Source organism: Leopardus geoffroyi, chromosome A2 (assembly GCF_018350155.1).
Source record: "Leopardus geoffroyi isolate Oge1 chromosome A2, O.geoffroyi_Oge1_pat1.0, whole genome shotgun sequence".
In the NCBI taxonomy this organism is placed as follows: Eukaryota; Metazoa; Chordata; class Mammalia; order Carnivora; family Felidae; genus Leopardus; species Leopardus geoffroyi.
In genome coordinates this window covers 6,931,542-6,952,658 of record NC_059331.1, presented here as the reverse complement: position 1 = coordinate 6,952,658, position 21,117 = coordinate 6,931,542, and the positions used below count along the sequence as shown (strand labels likewise).

General features: G+C 41.4%; 2 protein-coding genes and 1 pseudogene across 2 annotated transcripts; all 3 read left to right on the top strand.

Annotated features, from left to right (window-relative positions):
• The first annotated feature begins 2,659 nt into the window (after positions 1–2,659).
• Positions 2,660–6,876, top strand: LOC123604888 (olfactory receptor 7G3-like). The gene is made up of 3 exons (XM_045491043.1): positions 2,660–2,949; positions 4,434–4,491; positions 5,890–6,876. The coding sequence occupies exons 1-3, from the start codon at positions 2,660–2,662 to the stop codon at positions 6,874–6,876; spliced, it is 1,335 nt and encodes a 444-aa protein (XP_045346999.1).
• Positions 6,877–10,688: 3,812 nt separating this feature from the next.
• LOC123604887 lies at positions 10,689–12,547 on the top strand (annotated as a pseudogene).
• A 3,757-nt stretch (positions 12,548–16,304) lies between these two features.
• On the top strand, positions 16,305–17,261 carry LOC123607374 (olfactory receptor 7G1-like). Its single transcript, XM_045496547.1, has one exon. It carries the CDS (start codon positions 16,326–16,328, stop codon positions 17,259–17,261), a length of 936 nt encoding a protein of 311 aa, XP_045352503.1. The 5' UTR covers positions 16,305–16,325.
• The last annotated feature ends 3,856 nt before the right edge of the window (positions 17,262–21,117 follow it).

Sequence of the window (21,117 nt, the reverse complement as noted above, 5' to 3'; positions counted from 1 at the left end):
CCCATTCATTCTTTAGTAGAATGTTCTTGAGTCTCCAAGCATTTGTTACCTTTCCAAATTTTTTCTTGTGGTTGATTTCGAGTTTCATAGCGTCGTGGTCTGAAAATATGCATGGTATAATCTCGATCTTTTTATACTTGTGTAGGGTTGATTTGTGTCCTGGTATGTGATCTATTCTGGAGAATGTTCCATGTGCACTGCAGAAGAATGTATATTCTGCTGCTTTAGTATGAAATGTTCTGAATATATCTGTTAAGTCCCTTTGGTCCAGTGTGTCATTCAAAGCCATTGTTTCCTTGTTGATTTTCTGTTTAGATGATCTGTCCATTGTTGTAAGTGGGGTGTTGAAGTCCCCCACTATTATGATATTATTATCAACGAGTTTCTTTATGTTTGTGATGCATTTATTTATATATTTGGGTGCTTCATATTTGGAGGATAAATGTTTACAATCGTTAGGTCTTCTTGGTGAATAGACCCCTTAATTATGATATAATGTCCTTCCTCATCTCTTGTTACAGTCTTTATTTTAAAGTCCAGATTGTCTGATATAAGTATGGCTACTTTGGCTTTCTTTTGTCTACCATTAGCAGGATAGATGGTTCTCCATCCCCTTACTTTCAATCTGAAGGTGTCTTTAGGTCTAAAGTGGGTCTCTTGTAAACAGCATATAGATGGATCTTGTTTTCTTATCCATTCTATTACCCTATGTCTTTTGATTGGATCATTTAGTCCATTGATGGTAAGAGTGAGTACTGAAAGATATGAGTTTATTGTCATTACGTTGCTTGTAGAGTTGGAATTTCTGGTGGTGTTCTCTGGTCCTTTCTAGTCTTTGCTGTTCTTGGCCTTTTTTTTTTTTTTTTTGGTTTGTTTCATCTTTTCTCCCCTCAGAGAGTCCCTCTTAAAATTTCTTGCAGGGCTGGTTTAGTGGTCACGAACTCCTTTAATTTTTGTTTGCACAACTTTTTATCTCTCCTTCTATTTTGAATGACAACCTTGCTGGATAAAGAATTCTCGGCTCCATATTTTTCCAATTCAGCACACTGAATATATCCTGCCACCCCTTTCTGGTCTGCCAAGTTTCTGTGGACAGGGCTGCTGCAAACCTGATTTGTCTTACCCTGTAGGTTAAGGACTTTTTTCCCCCTTGCTGCTTTCATGATTCTTTCCTTGCTTGAGTATTTTGTGAATTTGACTATGATATGCTTTGCTGATGGTCGGTTTTTGTTGAATCTTATGGGAGTCCTCTGTGCTTCCTGGATTTTGATGTCTATGTCTTTCCCCAGGTTAGGAAAGTTTTCTGTATGATTTACTCACATAACCCTTCTACCCCTTTTTCCTTCTCTTCATCTTCTGGGACCCCTACGATTCTGATGTTGTTCATCATCATTTTTAATGAGTCACTGATTTCTCTGATTCTTAAATCGTGCTCTTTTGCCTTAGTCTCCCTCTTTTTTTCTGCTTCATTATTCTCCATAAGTTTGTCCTCTATATTGCTGGTTTGCTGCTCTGCCTTATCCATCCTTGCCACTGTGGCATCCATTGGAGTTGCAGCTCAGTTATAGCATTTTTTATTTCATCCTGACTAGCTTTTACTTCTTTTATCTCTGCAGAAAAGGATTCTAATCTGTTTTTGACTCCAGCTAGTATTCTTGTTATTGTGATTCTAAATTCTGGTTCAGACATCTTGCTTGTATCTATGTTGATTAATTCCCTATCTGTCATTTCTTCCTGCTCTTTCTTTTGGGGTGAATTCCTTCATTTCATCATTTTGAGGGAAGAAAAGGAACTAATAAGGTAAAAAAACTAATATTAAAAAATTAAAAACACACACACAGAAAAAAATCAAATAAATGTTACTAGATCCTGGGTGGTTTTGGTCTGGTTATTGGAAGGAGCTTGACAGATTAGAGAAAAAAGGGGGAAAAACAGAAAAAAAAGAAAAACAAGAAAAAAAAGGAAAACATTTGAAAATTTGAGAAAATGAATACAATAAAATAGAATAAAATGAAATGATGGAAGTAAAATAGAATTTGAAAATTTACAAAAAAGTAAAAAATATGGTAGAAAAAATAAAATATTTTAATAAAAATTGAAAATAAAAATAAATTTTTTCTCTTTCTGTACTCAAGAAAAAGAAATGAAAAGAAAAAAATAAAATTGAATAGATAGACCAAGACTAAAATATGATTGAAATTACATCGTTTTCTCCTAAAAGTCACTATGAAGCACTTTATAGTCCGTAAACTAAGCAGGTGGAGAGACTTGTGGTTCCTGAAGAGCGAGGTTGACCCTGTTGGGCGGGGCTTGGTGTAACGGCTCCGTTCTCCAGTAGGTGGCGCTGCTTAGTTTACTGGGGCGAATTGTGGTAGGTGTGTGCGCGCATGCGCGGGAGGGGTGAAATGGCGTCAGGCAGCTACCCGGGTTCTAGTATCGGAATGCTGTGTCTCCCGAGCAGCAATCGCGCACCTGTCCTTTGTCTTTGGCTTCCATCCACTCCTCGCTCTTTCCCTGTCCGTGAGCAAGCCATCAGGCTGCAGGCGGCACCTCCCTGCTGAGTTTTATCTCAGATGCGGCTTTGTTTCCCAACCCCTCACTTCTGAGGGGCTGCGGTTTTGTCCCGCTCACACCTTCTGGGGGAGGGTCTCACCGAGCAATGGCCGGTGCCGGTCGCACCCAGCACCGTTCGCGGGACTGTGCCGCCTCCGATGCCCAGAGACTGGCTGGGCGCCACCCGGCCCCGGAAAAAGCTCCCATGATCTGTAGCAGCAGCATTTCAGGGATTATGGAAAATCGCGACACGCGTCTGGCACCAGGTTTTCCCTTAACGCCCTTGTTCCGGCACCAGCGAGTGTGGTTGTTCTCCGGTCTGCTGGCACCTTTGCCTGTGTGGGGGCCGCACAGCCTCTACCGGCTGTCCTCCCAGCAGAGGAACCGCCTCTCCCCGTGTGGCCCGAAGCCCCCCGGACTCCACTCTGCTCCTGGGGATTCGCCCTTCCCACCAGAGCACCCCCAGGTATGGAACTGGAGAGTTTCAGACTCTGCGCTCCCCCTGTTTGTAGATTCGTAGTGGCATTTAAACCCTCTCCTTTCTCCCTTTTTAGTTCAGCCCCTGCGGCTGTTTCCACTTTTCCACTTTCTCTCCAGCTGCTTTGGGGGGGGGGTACTTTTCCCATACTCTCCCCCCATCTCTGTCCTCTCTGCACAAGCAAAAACAACTCCCTGCCCTCTGCGGCTTCTCTCTCCCCCAGTTCACTTCTCCATGTGGTGTACCTGCCGAGTTCTGAGTTCTGTGGTTCAGGTTGTGCAGATTGTTGTGTTAATCCTCAAATCAGTTTTCTAGGTGTGCAGGATGGTTCAGTGTTGATCTGGCTGTGTTTCATGAACACAAGATGCAAAAAAAACCTTTCCTGCTCTCTTTTATTTTTATTTATTAATTTTTTGGTGCAAAAAGGTGATTAAAAAATTCTTTTAATGTTTATTTATTTTTGAGAGAGAGAGAGTGTGAGCATGGGAGGGGCAGAGTGGGAGGGAGACAGAGGATCTGAAGCAGGCTCCAGGCTCTGTGCTGACAGCAGAGAGCCCGATGTGGGCTTGAACTCATGAACCATAATATCATGACCTGAACTGAAGTCGGATGCTTCACACTGGCTGAGCTACCCAGGTGCCCCAAAAGGTGATTTTATTAAAGCATGGAGACAGGACCTGTGGGCAGAAAGAGCTGCCCATGTGTGTTTATTTTAGAAATTACCAGTGAGGAAGAGGTAAGAAGCTTCTACAATTGTCATTTTTTTCTCCTGAATAGAAAGATAATTAGATAAAACACACTCAAATGTTATCTTTTACATGCACCATATCACACATTTTGCATTTATTATTTTAAATCCCAACATTACCCTGAAAGTGTAATTATCCAGGTGTATTTGCTTCTATTTCCTTCTTTTTCTTCACCAGCCTTTCTGGGGGCTCGAATGTTCAAGAGGCCTCCATATCAGGCAGGGTTAGCTAATTAAGAGATACTTTCTCTTTAGGACTATGAGGATGCACGTTTAACAATTTTATTTATTTGCGTAAGACCCCTTATATATCATTCTCTCTCCCACTATTCTGTTTAAAAAAAAAAGGGGGGGGGGCGCCTGGGTGGCTCAGTCGGTTAAGCGGCCGACTTCGGCTCAGGTCATGATCTCGCGGTCCGTGAGTTCGAGCCCCGCGTCGGGCTCTGTGCTGACAGCTCAGAGCCTGGAGCCTGCTTCGGATTCTGTGTCTCCCTCTCTCTCTGCCCCTCCCCCGTTCATGCTCTGTCTCTCTCTGTCTCAAAAATAAATAAACGTTAAAAAAAAAAAAAGCTTCACTCTAGCTTCAGAGAGGAACATTTGAGAAAATTGCAGCAATGTATTTTCCCAGCATACGTATTTTTCTTTCCCCTGTAGGCTAAGAATCAAGGAGTTTGTGAAACATTTTAGATCCACTGCTACCATGAGTAGCAAGGTCACATATTCCAAATGAGACAACTGCAAGACTGTGGGCCCCCAGCAGCCTGGTTCCCTGAGTGAGTGTGGCACGGGACCCCTGTGCCCAGTGTCTGTTAAAATCAATGACATATGCGCAGCTAATTCGTGACAGATTCACACAAGCCTCCCTCTGATCTGGCAGCATTTTCTAAACGTGGTTTCAGGCCCTGCAGATGTGCTCTGTTTTGATGTTAGCCAGTATACCCTACGAGGGAGCACACAGGCATGGGAAACTGAAGATCAAGGCATTGACGAGTACAGAGCAACTTTCATGCCTAACCCGTTAAGGGAGACCTGAATCTGTGAGGTTCATTTCAAAAGGACTCAGGAGGCAAGTTGAGGAGTGTTGACTGACCAAAGATGGTACATGATATACAATGTTCATTTTTGGATAATGCTGAAAAAGTTTATTGTTTGAACAAGTGATGAATGCAGGACTCAAGATGTATCCTGCCTTCTAAGAACACAACCCTCAGGGGACCACCTATTTAATTAGGGAGCGTTACTCTTTATGGAAGTATTTTAGCCAATAAATGAAGACAGAACTAGAATGTCAGCTTTCTGTAACTCCCAGCGGATTAGTGGATCCAGACAATAGTTATTTCAAGAAGCAAGACAGTATATATGTAAAGACATATGTTTGCATCCCCCCCCTCAAAAAAAATTGAGCCTAAATCTAATTAGGCTTCTAGACTAGAGGTAGGCAGACTTTTTCAGAAAAGAGCCAGATGGTAAATATTTTAGATTTGTAAGCCTCTGTCACAAGTACTCAACTCAGAGGTAGCATACAAGCTACATGGATGAGGTATAAATGAAGGTTATGTTCCAATAAACCTTTATTTACTATATCTTGCCCATAGGGCTGTATTTTCTCAAACTGTATTCCAGAGTACAACCTCAATGATTTTATTCTAATTTTTTTTAACGTTTATTTATTTTTGAGACAGAGACAGAGCATGAGCGGGGGAGGGTCAGAGAGAGGGAGACACAGAATCTGAAACAGGCTCCAGTCTCTGAGCTGTCAGCACAGAGCCCGACAAGAGGCTCAAACTCACGGACCGCGAAATCATGACCTGAACCGAAGTCGGCCGCTTAACCGACAGCCACCCAGGCGCCCCGTCAATGATTTTATTCTAGAATTATTTACTTGGAGGCATCTTAACAGGACTTTTCAGTCCTCTTTTCTACTCGTTAAGTACCTCTACTTGACAAAGAATTGATAGAATATAAGAACTTGGGACAGGATGGTGTGTGTGTGTGTGTGTGTGTGGGTAAGTGTTGAGGGAAATGCAAAGCAAGAAAGGGAGAGGAAAAGAGATGGGAGACAGGGACGCAGGAGAAACAGATAGATGTATTTAAGAAAGTTTCTCTTAAGTTTTGTTTTCTTGTCACCTCCATCTTTTCTATCAAACCCCTCAGGAACGTGAAATCGGGAAACTTCTCAGCTACTACAGAATTCCTCCTCCTGGGACTGTCAGAGGATCCACAACTGCAGCCCCTGCTATTCTGTCTGTTCCTGTCTATGTACCTGGTCTCTGTGTTCGGGAACCTACTCATCATCCTGGCCATTGTGTATGACTCCCACCTCCACACCCCCATGTACTTCTTCCTCTCCAACCTGTCCTTTGTTGACATCTGTCTCACCTCCACTACCATCCCAAAGATGCTTGTGAACATCCAGACACAGAGAAAATCCATCAGTTACACAGGCTGCCTCACCCAAATCTGCTTCGTCCTGACTTTTGCTGGATTAGAAAATGGAATTCTGGTAATGATGGCCTTTGATCGATTTGTGGCCATCTGTCACCCATTGAGGTACAAGGCCATCATGAACCCCAAGCTCTGTAGGCTGTTGGTTCTGCTGTCTTTCCTCATTAGTGTTCTGGATGCCCTTCTCCACACTTTGATGGCACTGAGTCTGTCCTTCTGCACAGACCTGGAAATTCCCCACTTTTTCTGTGAATTAGCTCATGTCCTCAAGCTTGCCTGTTCTGATATCTTCATCAATAACATCCTTGTGTACTTAGTGACCAGCCTGTTGGGTGTTGTACCTCTCTCTGGGATAATTATCTCTTACACTCAAATTGTCTCCTCTGTTCTGAAAATCCCATCAGCTAGTGGAAAGTATAAGGCATTTTCCATCTGTGGGTCACACTTAATAGTTGTTTCCTTGTTCTATGGGACAGGTTTTGGGGTATACCTGAGTTCTGCAGCTACTCACTCCTCCCGGAAGAGTGCAGTAGTATCAGTGATGTATACCGTGGTCACCCCCATGATGAACCCTTTTATCTATAGTCTGAGGAACAAGGACATGATGGGGGCTTTGAGGAAGTTCATCTCTAGAATATCAGCTTCCCATTAATGTGTCAGCTGCTTTGGGCTTACACACACTGCTGCAATTTGACAGAGAGAAATAATGTGCGATCCAGAAAGCCTGACCAACATTGAATATGTGAAACCAGAGGTCAAGTGGTGAGGGTAAGAATTTTGGAATCAGACCAGCTGGGTTTGAATCCTACCTCTGCTGAAACATAGCCATGTGACCTTTGACAATTTATTTTAACTCTCTAAACTCGGTTTCCTCATCCATAAAATTGGCATGATTATATTAGTTTATATTTGGAGGGGGTGTGAGATACTTCAACTCAATCAGTGAGGATGCATGCCTTCAACTATAATAAAGCAAAATTCTCAATTCCAATAGGGTCAGATGAATAAAACAATTATCTTTCCTTACAAAAACTTCAGGGATGGGGCGCCTGGATGGCTCAGTCTGTTAGGTGTCTGACTTCAGCTCAGGTCATGATCTCCCTGCTTGTGAGTTTGAGCCCCGTTGAGTTCGAGTCCCGGGTCGGGCTCTGTGCTAACAGCTCGGAGCTTAAAGCCTGCTTCAGATTCTGTCTCCGTTTGTCTGCCCCTGCCCTGCTCTCTCTCTCTCTCTCTCTCTCTCTCTCTCTCTCTCTCTCTCCTCAAATATAAAAATAAATAAATAGATAAAACTTCAGGGATATTGTAGGTCCAGGCAGAGAACCACAGGGCTGCATTTCACTCTGCCATGGGTTGGCTTTTGCCTACAGTCGTCTTCCTGGTGGTTCCTGATGCCTGCAACAGTGCAGAGACCTTTCAGACCCAGAAACGAAAACCAACAGCCTCTCCTTGGGTTTCTTTTCAACACAAACATAATCGTTCCAAGGAGACATCCAGAAGGCATTGTTTTTATCATGAGCCCAAATTGAGATAAGTGTCCTGTATTCGTTTCCTATTGCCATTGTAACACCTTACCACAAGCTTAGCAGCTTAAAACAACACGAATGAATTCTGTTGCTGTCTGAAACCAGCTACATGAGCTGAAGTCAAAGTGTTAGGTTCCTTGTGAAAGCTCTTTTGAGAAAAAGCTATCATTTAATTGGTACAGAATTTCTGCTTGGGATGATAAAAATGTTCAGGAGACAACATTGTGAATAGTCTTAATGCCATGGAATTGCACACTTAAAACGGCTGAAATAGTAAATTTTATGCTATACATATTATACTACTACTCCTCCCCCCCAAAAAAATTCATTCCAATGTACCAAAGCGTTAAACACAAGAATCAGAGGGATTAAATATTTCAGAAGATGATATAAGAAAATATTTTTATTACCACAGAGAAATTAAGCATTTCTTAAAAGAATGAGCACAATCCAAAAGGTAAAGACGAAGAAATTCAAGCACTTTGGGGCACCCGGGAGGCTCAGTTGGTTAAGCATCCTACTTTGGCTCAGGTCATGATCTCGCGGTTCGTGGGTTCGAGCCCTGCGTCGGGCCCTGTGCTGACAGCTCAGAGCCCGAAGCCTGCTTCAGATTCTGTGTCTCCCTCTCTCTCTGCCCCTCCCCAACTCACGCTCTGTCTCTGTCTCTCAAAAATAAATAAATGTTAAAAAAAATGTTTAAAAAGAAATTCAAGCACTTTACAAATGAGCCACTAAAGTGACTCATTAAATGAAAATTCAGAAATGTTCTTTCAATATCACAAGAATAAAGAAGCAGGGAAAATAAACTTCCCCGAAATATTTCCTGATGAGATCTTGCTCACCCTGCCAATATCAATATGATTTTAATAGCACAGACACACCTATTAATATATTCCAGCACAATAAAAAAATCAATTCTTTTCTTCCCTCCCCTGGTAACCACATTCTACTTTCTGTCTTTATGAATTTGCCTATTCAAGGTACCTTAAACTAAAATTATACAATATTTGTCCTTTTTTATCTGGCTCATTTCACTAATGTTTTCAGGGTTCATCCGTATTGTAGCACCTGTCAGGATTTCACTCCTTCTTATGGCTGAATTATGTATATATGGTTCACACCTACAATTCTCAGGCTTCCTGATATCATTGATTACATACAGATGCCATTGGTTCTATCTTAAATTTTTTTTTAATGTTTTTTCATTTTTGAGAGACAGAGACAGATTGTGAGCAGGGGAGGGACAGGGAGAGAGGGAGACAGAGAATCTGAAACAGGCTCCAGACTCCAAGCTGTCAGCAGAGAGCCCCATGCGGGGCTTGAACTCACAAACTGTGAGATCATGACCTGAGCCAAAGTGGACCCTTAACCAACTGAGCCACCCAGGTGCCCCCATTGGTTCTATCTTTAACAAAAGGAACACTGGGGGCGCCTGGGTGGCGCAGTTGGTTAAGCGTCCGACTTCAGCCAGGTCACGATCTCGCGGTCCGTGAGTTCGAGCCCCGCGTCAGGCTCTGGGCTGATGGCTCAGAGCCTGGAGCCTGTTTCCGATTCTGTGTCTCCCTCTCTCTCTGCCCCTTCCCCGTTCATGCTCTGTCTCTCTCTGTCCCAGAAATAAATAAATGTTGAAAAAAAAAAAATTAAAAAAAAAAAAAAAAAAAAAAGGAACACTGGAACTCAGCCAAGGAGGGCATGTCCACATTTGCAAGCTCTGTGATATAGATGTGAGCAGAAACAGTTAGAGAAATGAGTGGTGAACACCTAGACTCATAAGATCAACCATCTGGAATTCCTCATTTCTATTGTTTTAGTCTTAAGAGAATTTGCACTGCCTTGGGATCAGAATGACAATATAATTGTTTGGCTAATGAAGAGCTTTGGGTATTGATCCTCCAGAGGCACAGAGACTATAAATTGTTACATCCTCACTCAACAGCCCTGCCCCAGTAAAGACACAGCATACCTGTGTCTCATCCCAGCAATGATCCCTTTTGCCCAGGGGCCTGGTGCTTCAATTGGTCCCTTTCCTCTTCCTATGGATAGAGCTCTGGTCTCTATCATTCAACACCTAGCAGAGACGACCTGCATTATTCCACAGTGCTGTCACCTAGGTAAACCGATGTCCCATAGTGTTTAGAAATGAGGGCATGTATTTTACTACGTTTATCCAGCAGAAACTTTGAGAAGAGTACATACATAAAAGGATTAAAATCAAGATATCTGTTTGCCTCCTTCCTGTCTTCTATCTTGTTGACATGTTCCCTTGTATCTTTCCTCCAATCCCCAAATAGTTATCATTCTGCCAGTCCCCTATTCTCTCTGTATAAGGAAATACTATTTTCCTTCTCAGTAAGAACATGCTCATTTGCAAATACGGTGATTGTTACCAAGAGGTAGCTTGGGCATTTTCCCTCTTTTAATTCCTTATCTCTTTGCCAGGCTGTGAGGTCTCTGTGGAAGGAGCTGGAGATCCAGATAGACTTATCAGTCTGATTACCTGTTTCTTGTAATAAAGCTATCAAATGGTTTTGTATTTTATTTTACTTTTATTTTTTTTTAACATTTATTCATTTTTGAGAGACAGAGAAAGAGCATGAGCGGGGAAGGGTCAGAGAGAGAAGGAGACACAGAATCCAAAGCAGGCTTCAGGCTCTCAGTTGTCAGCACACAGCCCAACGTGGAGCTTGAACTCATGAATTGTGAGATCACGACCTGAGCCAAAGTCAGATGCTTAACCGACTGAGCCACCCAGGTGCCCCCAAATGTTTCAAATGATCAGAACAGAATGAGTAGTGTAATTTTAAAAATGACAACTCCTCAACTCTTTCCAGAATTCACAAATGTTGACTCGTTGCTTTACTAACTTTAAATCTTTCTTCAAAATAACAAAATAATATGCATAAAGAAGGCATCTCTCCATTTAAGTCTTTCCTTTCCCAACATGGTGCTTGCATTTGGTGATACTCCTGCTTGCCCAGGAATCAACATTTCATTGCCTTGTTACCACATCATTTCCATCAGATTCATCAGCAATGTGGAACTCAGAAATGAAACAAGCATTCTAGAATTTCTTCTCATGGAAGTGACAGAGAATCCAGAACTGCAGTCCCTCATCTTCAGCCTGTTCCTGTCCATGTATCTGGTCACCATCTTGGGAAATCTGCTCATCATCTTGGCTGTTAGCTTGGAATCCCACCTCCACACCCCCATGTACTTCTTCCTCTCCAACCTGTCCTTTGCTGACATCTGTCTCACCTCCACTACCATCCCAAAGATGCTTGTGAACATCCAGACACAGAGCAAATCCATCAGTTACTCAGGCTGCCTCACCCAAATCTGCTTTGTTTTGGTTTTTGCAAGTTTGGACAGTTGTATTCTTTCAGTAATGGCCTATGATCGCTATGTGGCCATTTGTCATCCACTGAGGTCAATGTCATTATGAACTCCCATCTCTGTGGCCTTTTGATTCTTCTTTCCCTGTTTATTAGCATCGTGGATGCCCTGGTGCACAGTCTGATGGTGTTGCAGCTGACCTTCTGCACAGACCTCGAAATCCCTCTCTTCTTCTGTGAGGTTGTTCAGGTCATCAAGCTCGCCTGTTCTGACACCCTCGTCAATAACATCCTGATATATTTTGCAACTAGCCTATTCGGTGGTATCCCTGTGTGTGGAATCATTTTCTCTTACACTCAGATAGTGTCCTCTGTTTTGAGGATGCCATCCGTGGGCAGAAAGTATAAAGCGTTTTCTACGTGTGGGTCTCACCTGTCAGTTGTGTCTTTGTTCTATGGGACAGGTTTTGGAGTCTACATTAGTTCTGCCCTTGCTGACTCTTCCAGAAGTGCTGCAATGCTTTCAATGATGTACACTGTTGTCCCTCCAATGATGAACCCTTTCATCTACAACCTGAGGAACAGGGCGTGAAGGGAACCTTGAGGAAACTGGTAAGTAGAACTTCTCTTCTGTGACTGTGTTATCTGCGTGGACTGGGGTTTCTAGAATGAGTCAAGGTGACAGAAATATTGGGTGAGCCAGAATGCCTGATTCTTGCATCCCCAAGTTCTTCTAAAATGACTATAGAACACGATGGGTAGTTTCATCTTAACTTTGGGTTGAAACTTTATTCGTTCTTTGTACAATTCTGTGATGTTTCAAGAATGAGTTCCATTGTCAAACTCAGTTTCTTTGGTCAGGTCCGTAAAGCTGAACCCAAGGTAGGGCATTTAGTGATTTTGTTTGAACACTCAAAGAAAAGAAGTTGGATGGATCATGGAGAGGATCCAAATAAGTCTGTTGTCATAGAGACAAAATTCTGCCAATTCCATAGATTATTATGCTTTTTGAACTGCGCCTCGAAAATAAGCCTGCTGTGAAACACAGGAGGAGCTGATCTTTTATACCTAGTTTGGCAATTGCCTGAGTGATCACTGGTAAACTGTATCTGTGCAAAGACACTATCAGCATCTATTACACTCAGTTTCATCACCTGTAAAATCGCTATAATCTGATTATCTCAGTGGTTTGAGATGATAGTGAAATGATTTATCTTAATTAGTAAACAAAACAAAACAAAACCCTTTGTTCCTGCTAAAAGAAAGTAACTGTGCCTCTAAAAGACACAAGCAATAAAGAATGTTATATATATATTTTTAAGTTTTTATTTTAATTCCAGTTAGTTAACATATAGGGTTATATTAGTTTCAGGCGTACAATATAGTGATTCAACACTTCCATGCATTACCTGGTGCTCATCATGAGAAGTGTCCTCTTAACCCCATCACTCATTTCACCCATCCTCGCCCCCCCACCTCCCCTCTGGTAATCATCAGCTTGTTCTCTATAGTTAATCTATTTCTTAGTTTGCCTCTCTCTCTTTTTTTCCCTTTGCTTGTTTGTTTTGTTTCTTCAATTTCACATATGAGTGAAATCATACAGTATTTATCTTTCTCTGACTGAGTTATGTCACTTAGCATAATATTCAAGTGCTCTGAATGGCAAGATTTCATTCCTCTGAAGCAGGCTCCAGGCTCTGAGCTGTCAGCACAGAGCCTAATATGGAGCTCGAACCCATGAACTGCAAGATCATGACCTGAGCCAAAGTCGAAATTGTGAATCTTGCCATTCATGGAGCCCTTGAATATATGATATGATATGATATGCTATAAAAAATATAATAATATATATAATATACCATGTCTTTATCCATTAGTCTATCAATGGACACTTAGGCTGTTTCCATAATTTGGCTATTGCAAATAATGCTGCAATAAACATCAGGGTGCATGCATGTATCTCTTTAAATTAGTGTTTTTGTATTTTTTCGGTAAATATCCCGTAGCACAATTACTGGATCATGGGGTAGTTCTATTCTTAACTTTTTGAGGAATCTTCATACTGTTATCCACAGTGGCTGTACCAGTTTGCATTCCCACCAACAGTGCATGACGGTTTCTTTTTCTCCACATCCATGTCAATGCCTATGGTTTCTTGTGTTATTGATTTTAGCCAAGGAATGTTATATTATTTTTTTTAATGTTTATTTATTTTTGAGAGAGAGAGACTGAGCATAAGTGGGGGAGGGGCAGAGAGAGGGAGACACAGAATCCGAAGCAGGCTCTAGGCTCTGAGCTGTCAGCACAGGGCCCGACGCAGGGCTCGAACCCACAAACGGTGAGATCATGACCTGAGCCGAAGTTGGACACTTAACCGACTGAGCCACCCAGGCGCCCCTGGAACGTTATATATTCTTAAAAAAATTTTTTTTAATGTTTATTTATTTTTGAGAGAGACAGAGACAGAATGCGAGTGGGTTACACTCTGTGTCAGAGACACAGAATCCAAAGCAGGCTTCAGGCTCTGAGCTGTCAGCACAGAGCCCAATGCAGGGCTTCAACTCACAAGCTGTGAGATCATGACCTGAGCCGAAGTCGGACGTTCAACTGACTGAGCCACCCAGGCGCCCCAGGAATGTTATATATTCTTGATAACTACTTCAGAGGTAGGGAATATAGAGGAAAAATTATTCATTTTTTCATATGGTGATTGTGTCTAAGGCTTGTTTCCATCACGGGCACTGATGGCTGCAACAGATACAGGCATCTTATCCAGATACGATGCCCGAAGACAGACATCCGTCGAACTCTGGCTCTAGTGTTACTTGACATTGCCTGGAATCATCCTGAATATATCCCCTTTAATCTATTCCCTGAGAATAGGATTGTATGCCATCCACTTAATGTAACCTTGGTGTGGCAAAAATAATTACTGATTGTATGAAATGTAACTCCTGCTGATGAGTCTACCCTCAAAAGCATTGTAAACACTTAGGACAACGCATGACGTGTAGCAAGTACTCCACAAGATTTAACTGTTATCATTGTGTTCCATATTTTACATGGCTTAATATAGCCTATATATTCTTTTTTTTCTTTTTGAAATTATAGCCTATATATTCTTAAGTCTTGTCTTCTCACATATTTTTACCGCTGCCTTTAGCAATTTGCTTCATTTTGTTATAGTTATTGTGGCTTTTTTTTTAATGTTTTTTTTTATTTATTTTTGAGACAGAGAGAGACAGAGCATGAGCAGGGGAGGGGCAGAGAGAGAGGGAGACACAGAATCCAAAGCAGGCTCCAGGCTCCGAGCTGTCAGCACAGAGCCCGACGCGGGGCTTGAACTCACAGACCGCGAGATCATGACCTGAGATGAAGTCGGACGCTTAACCGACCAAGCCACCCAGGCGCCCCTATAGTTATTGTTTTTTTTTTTTTAATTTTTTTTTGATGTTTATTTATTTTTGAGACAGAGAGAGACAGAGCGTGAACGGAGGAGGGTCAGAGAGAGAGGGAGATACAGAATCCGAAGCGGGCTCCAGGCTCTGAGCTGTCAGCCCAGAGCCCGACGCGGGGCTCGAACCCACAGACCGTGAGATCGTGACCTGAGCCGAAGTCGGAGGCTCAACCGACTGAGCCACCCAGGCGCCCCTAGTTATTGTTTTTTAATGTTTATTTATTTTTGAGAGAGAGAGAGAGAATGAATGAATGAATGAATGAATGAATGAATGAATCTGAAGCAGGCTCCAGACTTTGAGCTGTCAGCACAGAGCCTGATGTGGGGTTCGAACCCACGAACCATGAGATCGTGACCTGAGCCAAAGTCGGACACTTAACCGACCAAGCCACTCAGGCACCCCTCTTTAATTTCTTTCATAAGTATTCTATAGTTTTCAGAGTACAGATCTTTAACCTCTTTGGTTAGCATCATTCTTACGTATCTTACTGTTTTTGGTTTTAAATGTATTATTTATATCAATATATACGAAGTATACTTTCACAACTAAAATTGGTATCAGACTTACTGATGTCATTCTTTGGATAGAGATCCCTTCATTAATAGCTAAAAAAAAAAGCAGACTGCATTTCAATTAGTGAAGGATGGTGTACCTATATTTGCAAAGGATTGAAATGGAGATGAACAGACCCAGATGGACATGGTGTACACCTGGTCTTATGGGGTCAAGAAAGCACCGTCTGTAATTCCACCGTTCTAGAGTCTTGGTCTTTAAGGATTTACACTGCCCTGGGATCTCTGTGACACTAAAATTTCTTGGTTAATGAGGAGCTTTGGAAATTAAACCTCCAGGGATACAGAGACTGCAACCTGCCTGTGCCCACCTCGTTCAACAATTCCTCCCATGAAAAGTAGTAGCATAGCTGAGTCTCCTCCCATAGATGATCTGTCTTGTTAGGAGCTTGGGTCTCACTCAATCCCTCTGCCCTTCCTGAGGGCAGACCTTCCATACGGTACATCAGAGATGGCAGTCATCCTTCCACTATGATGCCAACCAGGTAACCTAACGCCCCTTACTCAATGTTTGGAAATGAGGGCAGGTGTCTGACTACAGGTTCATCCAGGGGAAGCTGTGAAGAGAGCACACACACCACATGATTGAAACCAACTCACCCAGGGTCCTCCCGTTTGTCCGTTGTCGTCTTCACGTGTTTCCTCGTGCTTTTTATTAATGCTCCATTTACTAATGTCATATTCACTCTCGAGTGTGGCCAGGACCATTTCTTCCTGAATAGAAATCTGTCTTTCAAAAAACATGATGACTGTTATAAAATTTTCTGACATTTACTTGCAGTTTAGAAGTGGTAAGAGGGCAGGAAGTTTGGAAAAGTTCACCTTGACATATGTGTGTATTATCTCAGTTGCCTGCCTATGACATCTCTGGGGATCCAGACAGACTCTTAAGCTGCCTCACCAGTTTGTTTCTCTTTATAAAATCACCAAATGTTTTAATAAACAGAACATCATAAACAATGTAGTTGGAAAAAATGACTACCTAGTCACCCTTTCCAGACTTAACAATTGTTGATGCTCTACAATATCAGCTTCAGTCTTTTTCATTTTTAAAGAAACAGAATAATACACATACAGAAGGCACCCGTATCTTATTCCTCTCTATTAGTCTTCATCCCATCCCAAGATGGTTTTTGCCTCCAGTGATGCTCCTCCTGCCAATCTTGGAAACACACATTTGATTAAATCTATCTTTTCCATCAGATTAATCACCAATATGGAATCTAGAAACGACACACATGTTTCAGATTTCCTTCTCATGAAAGTGACAGAGGATCCAGAACTGCAGTCCCTCCTATTCAGCCTGTTCCTGTCCATGTACCTGGTCACCATCCTGGGAAACCTGCTCATCATCCTGGCCGTCACCTCGGACTCCCACCTCCACACCCCCATGTACTTCTTCCTCTCCAACCTGTCCTTTACTGACATCTGCTTAAGCACAACCACGATCCCAAAGATGCTGGTGAACATCCAGGCCCAGAGTCAGAGCATCACTTATGCAGGCTGCCTCACCCAGATCTACTTTGTTCTAGTTTTTGCTAGTTTGGAAAGTTTCCTTCTTGCGGCAATGGCCTATGACCGCTATGTGGCCATTTGTCATCCACTAAGGTACACAGTCATCATGAAGCCCTGCCTCTGTAGTCTGCTGATTCTACTCCCCCTGTTCATTATCATCGTGGATGCCCTGGTGCACAGTCTGATGGTGTTGCAGCTGACCTTCTGCACAGACGTTGAAATCCCTCTCTTCTTCTGTGAGGTTGTTCAGGTCATCAAGCTCGCCTGTTCTGACACCCTCATCAATAACATCCTGATATATTTTGCAACTAGCGTATTTGGTGGTATTCCTTTATGTGGAATCATTTTCTCTTACACTCAGATAGTGTCCTCTGTTTTGAGGATGCCATCCGTGGGCAGAAAGTATAAAGCGTTTTCTACGTGTGGGTCTCACCTGTCAGTTGTGTCTTTGTTCTATGGGACAGGTTTGGGGGTGTACATTAGTTCTGCTTTTACTAACTCTTCCAGAAACACTGCGGTGCTTTCAATGATGTACACTGTTGTCCCTCAAATGATGAACCCTTTCATCTACAGCCTGAGGAACAGGGACATGAAGGGAGCCTTGAGGAAACTGATAAGTAGAACTTCTCTCCTGTGACTGTGTTATCTGTGTGGACTGGGGTTTCTAGAATGAATCAAAGTGACAGAAATATTGGGTGATTCTGAATGTCTGATTCTTGCATCACCAACTTCTTCTAAATTGACTAGGTAACATCATGGGCAACTTGATTGTAATTTTGGGTTGAAATTTGATTTGTTCTTTGTATAGCTCTGTTGTATTTCAAAAATAAGTTTTCATTCCTAAGCTTGGTGTTTTTGGTAGGTTCCTCACAAGCTGTCCCAAGGCAAGGGTTACACTGAAATGTTAAAAGAGAAGTGGGAGAAGTTGGATAGGTCAGGAAAAGGATCAAACAAGCTTGTGTTTTATAGCAGAGATTTGATTCTGCCTAATCTCATGGTTAGGGCCATGTGGATTATACTCCAGAGACAAACCAATTGTGAGACATGGGAGGAGCTGTTCTTTCATACTCCAGTAATTCCTAATACCTTGCACTGGTAAACTGTGTCAGAGCAGGGTAACATCAACATTCACTATACTCAGTTTTATTGTCTACAAAACTGTTATGTGATTATCTCAGTGGTTCGAGATTTTGGTTACACCTTTGATCCTGATCAATGAGGAAGCCATCGTTTCTACTATGACAAAGTAATGCTGATTGTAAAATGCCAAAATAATAGGGGCGCCTGGGTGGCGCAGTCGGTTGAGCGTCCGACTTCGGCCAGGTCACGATCTCGCGGTCCGTGAGTTCGAGCCCCGCGTCGGGCTCTGGGCTGATGGCTCAGAGCCTGGAGCCTGTTTCCGATTCTGTGTCTCCCTCTCTCTCTGCCCCTCCCCCGTTCATGCTCTGTCTCTCTCTGTCCCAAAAATAAATAAACGTTGAAAAAAAAATTAAAAAAAAAAAGATATTTGTATTTCCCTGATGATGAGTGATATTAAGAAATTTTTCATATGTCTGTTAGCCATCTGGATTACTTCTTTGGAAAAATGTCTATTCATGTCTTCTGCACATTAAAAATTTTTTTAAATTTATTTAAATTCAAGTTAACATACAGCATAGTATTGGTTTTAGGAGTAGAACCTAGTGATTCATCACTTACATGTGTCAACCAGGACTCATCCTAACAGGCGCCCTCCTTAATGCCCATCACCCATTTAGCCCATCCTCCCACCCAGCTCCCCTCCAGCAACCTTCAGTTTGTTCTCTGTATTTAACTTCTCTTATGGTTTGTCTCCCTCTCTGTTTTTATCTTAGTTTTCTTTCCTTTCCCCTATGTTCATCTGTTATGTTTCTTAAATTCCACATACAAGTGAAATCATGATATTTGTCTTTCTCTGACTAACTTATTTCACCTAGCATATTTTTAAATTGGATTATTTTGGGGGGGGGGTGGAGTTTTATAAATTCTTTACATATTTTGCATACTATCTCTTTATCAGATATGTCCTTTGTAAATATCTTCCCCCATTCCATAGGTTCCCTTTTAGTTTAATTGATTGTTTCCTTCACTGTGCAGAAGCTTTTTATTTTGACAAAGTCCCAATAGTTTATTTTTGCTTCTGTTTCCCTTGTCCAAGGAGACATATCTAGAAAGAAGTTGCTACAGCCAGTGTCAAAGAGGTTGCTGCCTGTGTTTTCCTCGAGAATTTTTATGGTTTCAGGTCTCATATTCAGGTCTTTTATAATTTTGAATTTATTTTTGTTTATGGTATAAGGAAGTGGTCTAGTTTCATTTTTTTGCACGTTGCCATCCAGTTTTCCCAACACCATTTGTTTTTTCCATTGGATATTCTTTCCTGCTTTGTGAAAGATTAATTCACCATATTGTTGTGGATTCATTTCTGGGTTTTCTATTCTTTTCCATTGATCTTTGTATCTGTTTTTGTGCTAGTACTGTACTGTTTTGATTACTACAGCTTTGTAATGTAACTTGAAGTTTGGAAATGTGATGCCACTGGTGTTGCTTTTCTTTCTTGTTTTTCATTTTACAATCAAAAAGAATGAAATCTTGCCATTTGCAACTACATGGATGGTACCGGAGGGTGTTATGGTAAGCGAAATTAGTCAGAGAAAGACAAAAATCATATGACTTCACTCATATGAGGACTTTAAGAGACAAAACAGGTGAACATAAGGGAAGGGAAACAAAAATAATATAAAAATGGAGGGGGACAAAACAGAAGAGACTCATAAATATGGCGAACAAACAGGGTTGCTGGAGGGGTTGTGGGAGGGGGATGCGCTAAATGGGTAAGGGGCACTAAGGAATCTACTCCTGAAATCATTGTTTCACTCTATGCTAACTAATTTGGATGTAAATTTTAAAAAATAAAAAATAAAAAAATTTTTTTTTAAATTAAATCCAAGTTAGTTACAATATAGTGTCATATTGGTTTCAGGAGTAGAGTTTAGTGATTCATCACTCACATATAACATTCAGTGCTCATCCCAGCAAGTGCCCTCCTTAATGCCAATCACCCATCTAATCCATTGCCCTACCCACCACTCCTACAATAACCTTCAGTTTGTTCTCTGTATTTAAGAGTCTCTTATGATTTGCCTCCCTCTCTGTTTTTAACTTATTTTCAGAATTCCTTTGGCTATATGGGATCTTTTATGGTTCCATACAAATTTTAGGATTGTTTGTTCTACTTCTGTGAAAAAATGCTGTTGATATATTGATAAGGATCGTATTAAATGAATAGATTGCTTTGGGTAGTATAGACATTTTAACAATATTTGTTCTAATCCATGAGCATGGAATGTCTTTCCATTTCTTTGTGTCTTCAATTTCTTTCATCAGTATATTATAGTTATAAAAGTCTAGGTCTTTCACCATTTTGGCTAGGTTTATTCCTAGGTATCTTGTTTTTAGTGCAAAACAAAATTGTAAATAGGATCAATTCCTTATTTTCTTTTTATGCTGCTTCATTATTGCTTCATATAAATGCAACTGATTTCTGTACATTGTTTTTGTGTGCTTTACTGAATTTGTTTATCAGTTCTAGCACTTTTTTGTTGGAGTCTTTTGGGTTTTCTGTTTAGAGTATCATGTCATCTGCAGATAGTGAAAGTTATTTCCTCCTTGCTGACTTGGATACCTTTTATTTCTTTTTGTTTCTGATTGCTGTGGTTAGGACTTCCATCACACACAAAAATAAACTGGATTGAAGAACTAAATGTGAGACCTAAACCCATAAAAGTCCTGGAGGAAAACACAGGCAGTAACGTCTTTGACAATGGCTGTAGCAACTTCTTTCTAGGTATGTCTCCTGAGGCATGGGAGACAAAAGCACAAACAAACTATTGAGACTTCATCAAAATAAAAAAGGTTCTTCATAGCAGAGAAAACAACAGAACTAAAAGGCATCCTATGGAATGGGAGAAGAGATTTGCAAATGACACATCTGATAAAAGGTTAGTATCCAAAATATATAAAGAACTTATAAAACTCAACACCCAAGAACTAAATAATCCAAACAAAAATGAGCGGAAGACATGAATAGACATTTTTTCAAAGAAGACATCCAGATGGCCAACAGACACATGAAAAGATGCTCAATATCACTGACCTTCAGGGAAATACAAGTCAAAACAACAATGAGATGTCACCTCACACCTGTCACAATAGCTAAAATCAGCAGCACAAGAAACAGGTGTTGGTGAGGATGTGGCGAAAGAGGAACCCTCTTGCACTGTTGGTGGGAATGCAAACTTTTGCAGCTACTGTGGAGAACAGTGTGGAGGTTCTCAAAAAGTTAAAAATAGAACTGCCATATAATTCAGCAATTGTACTACTAACAAAAATACAAAAAATACTAAACCAAAGGGATTCATGCATCCCAATGTCTATAGCAGCATTATCTACAATAGCCAAATTATGGAAACAGCCCA

What these genes read in the sequence shown, in the direction of transcription:
- LOC123604888 (XM_045491043.1), top strand. Translation starts at nt 2,660, where the DNA reads ATGGCCGGTGCCGGTCGCACCCAGCACCGTTCGCGGGACTGTGCCGCC. An exon ending in CAGAGGAACCGCCTCTCCCC is followed by an intron (nt 2,950 to 4,433) that starts GTGTGGCCCGAA and finishes TTTCCCCTGTAG; the next exon opens with GCTAAGAATCAAGGAGTTTG. An exon ending in CTGCTACCATGAGTAGCAAG is followed by an intron (nt 4,492 to 5,889) that starts GTCACATATTCC and finishes GTTTCTCTTAAG; the next exon opens with TTTTGTTTTCTTGTCACCTC.
- LOC123607374 (XM_045496547.1), top strand. Translation starts at nt 16,326, where the DNA reads ATGGAATCTAGAAACGACACACATGTTTCAGATTTCCTTCTCATGAAA.